We start from the raw sequence: 6,112 nt of genomic DNA on the forward strand, positions 1-6,112 counted from the left end.
CTTAACTTAACTGTAACATAAAATTATGATTTGAAGTTTTTGTGTCTAATTTTTACCGTGGGATTTACCATTTAATTTCGCCCACCAAATCCTATGCTTTCTTGGTTGGTAAATCCAACCAGCGATTTACATTACAACAAGTCTTTGCTAAAAGAAAGCAAAGCGGATCACTTTTATTGTTATTGGGTAAAGGCGAGAAAATAAGTCATCAACATAAGTCCATTCACTTTGTAACCTTTACTTGAAAGACTAAACTCGCACCTTACCTAGGGCTGCAAATAACGACTTCACATGTAGATTGATTGGACGAAAACTTACGATCATCGGCTTTGATCATGCCACTAGGCATTTTATTAGAACATTGCAAAATTATCCGCAGACTTTGTCGCATCTCATTTTTATGTAAATGTATTTAAATATAAACCACGTTACATTCAATTTATTGTTAACAAAAATTAATTCATCTAAAATCATTTTTTATTACGGCAAAGCCAAATATGTACTTACTCACATTAGCAAGATGGTTGAAACCAGAGTCTATTTTCAGAAAACATGTTGAACCAAAATTTGAATCTTGACCGAATATGGTTAACTTTTTTCGCAACCATATTTTCCTCGCAACTTTTCTGATAATATCTCGAACATGATTTACTTCTACTCGAAGGAAAACGCGCAAAGAAATATGCACATTATCCTAACTTTTTTTTAAAAAAAATACCCTTACTAATAATACTTCATTATTCCCAAACAAAATAGAACAATAAATATTACTAAAACTCACACACACACCGAAAAATTCCGATTTTTAATTTAGATAGGGGCGTCCAACTAACAATATCAACATTGTCGATTGCGCAAGAGAATCAATCTTCCTAGTAATATACTAGTAATGCATTGCATGTGGCCTTTGCACTGAAACTGAAATAATAAAAGAAAGAATTGCCCAGTTCACACTCCATGTGCGATGCTTCATATTCCTGCTGTCTTTGTTTCTCTCTTTCTCTCACACACTCCTATTGCACATGTCTCAACTCAACTTCACCTCAAAATAAACCACTAACAACGTTGTAACCATTCCCTCAAACATCATCATCATCAATCTTCTTCCTATGGATTCCAACACCATTCTTGATTATGCTCTGTTTCAACTCACCCCAACAAGAACAAGGTTTGTATCACATCACACCCCATGTTGCTATTTTCTCTTATTTCATTGTTCCCTTCTTTAAAAATTTGTTCTTTTTCACAAATCACTTATTGGGTTGTTGCTTTTTTGTTGCAGATTTGAGCTTTTAGTCTTTAATGGAACTGGTCGTGAGAAAATAGCTTCTGGGTTATTTGAACCTTTCATTTCTCATCTTAAATTTGTTAAAGATGAGATCTCTAAAGGTGGTTACTCTATTAGGCTTCTTCCTCCATCCAACACTGCTTATTGGTTTTCCAAATCCACCTTTGAGAGGTGATTTTACCAATTTTGACTTTTTATTATTTTTATCTTTTGGTTTCTTAATGATTCTTGTTCTGTTCTTTCATAGTGCACTTGAATCAATTATATGATTAACTTAGTTTAAGTTGTTTTATGGATTGCCCGTTTGGATTGACTTATTTTTGAGCTTATGCGAAACAACTTATGCAAATAAATAAGCTTTTATGTATAAGTTTTTCAAGGCAGTTTATGAGAAAACAGCTTATAAAAATACAACTTTTGTTAGTGAAAACTTATAAATTAACATAAAAGTTTATTTATTTGCATAAGCTAAAAAAATAAGCCAAATCCAAACGGGCCCTTATTGTTTTTTAAGCAAAAAATGTGTTTTTGGGTCAAACTACTCTGTGAAGCTGATTTTGCTTTTCTTGTTGATAGATTTGTGCGCTTTGTTAGCACGCCTGCAGTTCTTGAGAGGTTTGTTAGCCTTGAAAAAGAAATCCAGCAGATTGACAGTCAATTTCAAGCGAATGCGTTGTCGATGTCAGTAACAATCCCAGATGAAGGTATGTATGGTTAGAAGCCGAAGCTTAAAACATGTTTTTGTTGATGTTTCTGTATGATTTGGTTAGTTCTTTTTGCCTATAAATCAATGAAGCTATATTATGAGTTACCCAGTGATGCTAGTTTTCTACTAAATTCCATTTTGTATCAGGAAACTTGCCACAAACAAATGGAAACACAAGGAGGTTGAGTGATTCTACAAAGGTGATTTATTTCTTAAAATATGTCAGAATTATACATTGATTATCTCGATAATTTCTTTTATTAATTCATTTTTTGTGTTTGCTTCAGTTAAATGATGTACTTGAAGGGGTTGATATTAAAGAAGAGGAAAACTCAAAGTAAGTTTCTACCTCTTCAATTGCTTCTGTTGATGAAATCATGAAATCTAATCTCTATTTGTTTGGCTAGTTCATTAGAAACTGTTGCTAAGACATTCAATTGCTGTAATCATTAGGATTTCCCTGCAACGTCTTTTGGAGTCTCGAATCGCACTACTTCGAAAAGAGCAAGCAATGGCGTATACACGAAGTCTTGTTGCTGGCTTTGATATTGACAACATTGACGATCTTGTATATTTTGCAAATGCATTTGGAGCATCACGTTTAAGGTATGAATTGGAAAGATAACTTATAAGTTCATACTTGGATACTGCAAATTGGAAAATATCCTCAATTCTTATTCTTACTAAATCTGTCAATGTTTTGTGTTTTAATTAGAGAAGTCTGACTCTTATGTGCATATAATCTTGTTGCCAATTTCCGCAAAGTACTTTTTTTTTTTCGTCAAAAACCTTGAACTTTCTTTTCAGACAAAAAGTTATCTTGACAATTGATCCTACTTTGTAGATTGTGAAATTTCACTTGTCTAAGGGGATCCCTCTTTTTGCCATGGAGGTTCAACCAACTGTTGATGTTAGTTCTCTCATTCCTTGAAAATCTAAGGATAATCGAGAACCTATTTGTGCGAATTTTTAGTTTAGTTTAAACTCTGAATGGACTATGCCATGCATGTGCATATCGGATTAGGGTAAAGTTTCTATAAAATGTAACTGTTTTCTTACGATCAGATATGCTACATTCAAAACTTGCATCCAGTATTTGTTAATTGGTGGATCTTGCCTCATTTACACGAAACCTTTAGTCGATTCTAAACCTCAATGTTCATTTTATGTAGGGAAGCTTGCATTAATTTTAAGGATTTATGGAAGAAAAAGCATGCAGATGATCTTTGGGTTCAGGAAGTAGCTGCAATGCAGTCGAGTTTACCACCGGCATTCTCATTTTCTGGATCATCAGGAATCATACTCGCGAATGACATACCTTCCCATGAGCAGAATAACAAGAATAATAGCTCTACAGACAGTATTCCTTCCGGCGACGAAAATGCATTTCTTGAAACATCAAGCAAAAAAGAAGGTATTTTTCTAATCTTGTTTCCTTTTCTTTTACCTTAATTATATTACGAAGTCTCAAAAGTATAGAAAATTTGAGCATCCAAGCAAATCTCTGATATATTTTTTATAGACAAATGTTACCATGTTACTGTTTATGTTAGCTTCCGGGATTTGAGCATATAATGGCTATTTATTTTGATGAAATGTTATGTGCAGATGTGAACTTGTCACACACGGCGAATGTTCATATGCCAATGCATATGCCATGGCCTTACAACGTACCGCCATATATGTATAATCCTGGTCAGCAAATGCCTTACCAAGGATATCCTCCGTACCATCAAAATAATATGCATTGGTCTTCTAACATGGGAGTGAATCAAAAATCATCAGCAACTAAAAAAGAGAAATCTCATTATAAGAAAATATCAGAAGAATATGAAGAGCAGCTAACTGAGTCCAGTGATCCTGATTCTGGGAGTGAGTCTGATTCAGATAAACAGAAAGACTCGAACAATTCTTTGAAGGAAGAAAAGAGGAAAAAACACAGAAGAAAATCAACTGGAACAGTTGTGATACGAAATATCAACTACATTACTCCAAAAAGGAGAAATGGAAATGAGAGTGGAAACTCTGATGAATCTTCTTTAGAAGACGATGCTGTCTTCGACGAAGAAACCATCAAACAGAAGGTTGGTGTTGCACTTGAATCATTACAAAAGGTTCATAAAGCTGAAAAACGTGGTAATCGAAAAAAGTCGGCGGCCAAACACAATCCAACTAAATCTAGTGATGCTGCTGACGAAGATGAATCTGAAGATGGGAACAAGAATGAGAATTGGAATGTATTCCAGAGCCTTTTGAAGATAGATACGGCCGAGACTGGAATTGATGGATCAGAACAGATGCAATCGATTGATGTTCAGGATGAACATTTTGTGCTGAGAAACTCTGAAGGAAGAAGTTCTTCTCCAAAGAATCGTGAAGTTGTGAATGACTCCTTTATTGTGACTGATAGAGATAGAGGAAATGAAGGCGGATCGAAGCTGAATGAATATGTAGACAACTATGGCCCAATTACAAAGATCAAGGAAAATATTGGTGAAGATATATTGCTATCACACATATCAAGAGGACCAAGAAATGAACTTGATGATCCATTAAATACTTCTGCTGCCGATTCATTACAAACCAAGGGAAGAGGGTCTGAAGATTGGTTCATTGTTGATAACAATTTGGAAAATACGAGAAGTCATGATTCGTCAATTGTGCCTATAGTGTTTGATTCATCCAATGCTGAAAAAAGAAGTGATAGACCTATCATTGATGATTCCTTCATGATACAAGGTCAATTGGTAGATAATAATCTTTCTGATTCGCAATGGAAGACGGATATGAGTATGGTTGAAGATCTAACATCTTCTAACAAGCTAGAAAGTGACACAAAAGAAAAGAATGCAGCTCCAAAGATAGAAGAGCCAAATGATCTCTGTATGGTTCTACGACGCGATTCTGGATCGGATTCAGTTGAGGCCTCGAGGACAATGGACTATGAAATTGACTTTTCTTACTCAGAACCTGATAGAAGAACTTCTGTTGATGATTCACAAGTTACTGTGAATAACAATCTTCCAAGTAGTCCAAAGAAAACCAATGTTGTTAAAAGCAAAGTCTCGCGTTTGTCTGGAAAGGGCACGCCGCCTGATATGATTTCAAGGAACAAAAAGCCGTCTCTCCCAAAAAGGCCTATTGTTCAGAAGAGTCAAAGGGAAAAGGTATTGTGAATTTTTTTTTAGGCTATGTTTGGTATGACAGTGAATGTATCAGAATCATGGTGATATGCCGTGATTTTACAGAAGCTACACTCTATAGCTTATGGAAAATAACAGTAAGTTACCGTAATTTTGACATACCTACCGTGATACCAAACATACACTCAGTTGCGAACACTTCAAGCGTTTCTTGTCATAACATTCATTAATATAGCTTCTGATTAATGACTATTTACGTGTGTAACAGGAAGATGAAATTAGGAGGCAGTTGGAAGAGAAGGCGATTGAACGCCAGAAGAGAATTGCCGAAAGAACTGCATCTTCTGGTGTTGCAGCAAGGATTTCTCCAAAGACTGACAAGAATAAGACTCAAACTGTTACCAGAGTCAGTTCTGTTAAGGTCAGGGGAAATTAGAAAAACTTGTTGGTATTCGGTATTCGTTTCATAAAGTGCAGGCTATGATGAGTCTACATGGTATAGTGTATTTAAATGATTGATGATGTTATTAAATTAAATTAAATTGAAATGAAATGAATAGTTTTGTTTTGTATAAATAAATTCTTGAGGTCATTGGAAGTTTTCAGACCTATATAGTTACTCAAAATAGAGATTTCTTTTGAATTTTGATTAATTGTTGTATATCACAGTATTCTTTATTCTCTTATGTATTATCATGTATGAAACCTTAGTAGCTTTGTTTTTGTTTGCAAACAACTATGAATGTTTGTCTTTTTTGTTCTGATTCCATTTTCAGTTATTCTAAAAATAGAATAAAGAAAAATTGCGAAGGCGCGGTGGTGTTATTTAACGAACATTATGAATATTTTATGAAAATGATAAAATAGAATTTAATAATAATAAATAATTTTAAAATCATATTTTTCATGTTTGAAAGACGTTTTTTTTCCCCGGCCGATGACTCGCTTGTTCAGTACTACTAACTATTATAGGAG

At 34.3% G+C, this 6,112-nt stretch overlaps 1 protein-coding gene across 1 annotated transcript; it reads left to right on the forward strand.

Moving 5' to 3' along the window:
* Positions 1-754: 754 nt before the first annotated feature.
* On the forward strand, positions 755-5,788 carry LOC123907075 (COP1-interacting protein 7). The gene is made up of 9 exons (XM_045957165.1): positions 755-1,168; positions 1,283-1,459; positions 1,865-1,992; positions 2,142-2,194; positions 2,282-2,331; positions 2,448-2,600; positions 3,167-3,408; positions 3,603-5,161; positions 5,406-5,788. The coding sequence occupies exons 1-9, from the start codon at positions 1,110-1,112 to the stop codon at positions 5,571-5,573; spliced, it is 2,589 nt and encodes an 862-aa protein (XP_045813121.1). The 5' UTR covers positions 755-1,109; the 3' UTR covers positions 5,574-5,788.
* Positions 5,789-6,112: the final 324 nt, after the last annotated feature.

This window comes from Trifolium pratense, linkage group LG2 (genome assembly GCF_020283565.1).
Source record: "Trifolium pratense cultivar HEN17-A07 linkage group LG2, ARS_RC_1.1, whole genome shotgun sequence".
Taxonomy (NCBI): Eukaryota; Viridiplantae; Streptophyta; class Magnoliopsida; order Fabales; family Fabaceae; genus Trifolium; species Trifolium pratense.

Bases quoted from the DNA above. Each gene is read 5' to 3' on its own strand.
- LOC123907075 (XM_045957165.1), top strand. From the start codon at position 1,110: ATGGATTCCAACACCATTCTTGATTATGCTCTGTTTCAACTCACCCCA. The intron at 1,460-1,864 runs GTGATTTTACCA...TCTTGTTGATAG, and splicing joins TCCAAATCCACCTTTGAGAG to ATTTGTGCGCTTTGTTAGCA. The intron at 2,601-3,166 runs GTATGAATTGGA...CATTTTATGTAG, and splicing joins TTTGGAGCATCACGTTTAAG to GGAAGCTTGCATTAATTTTA.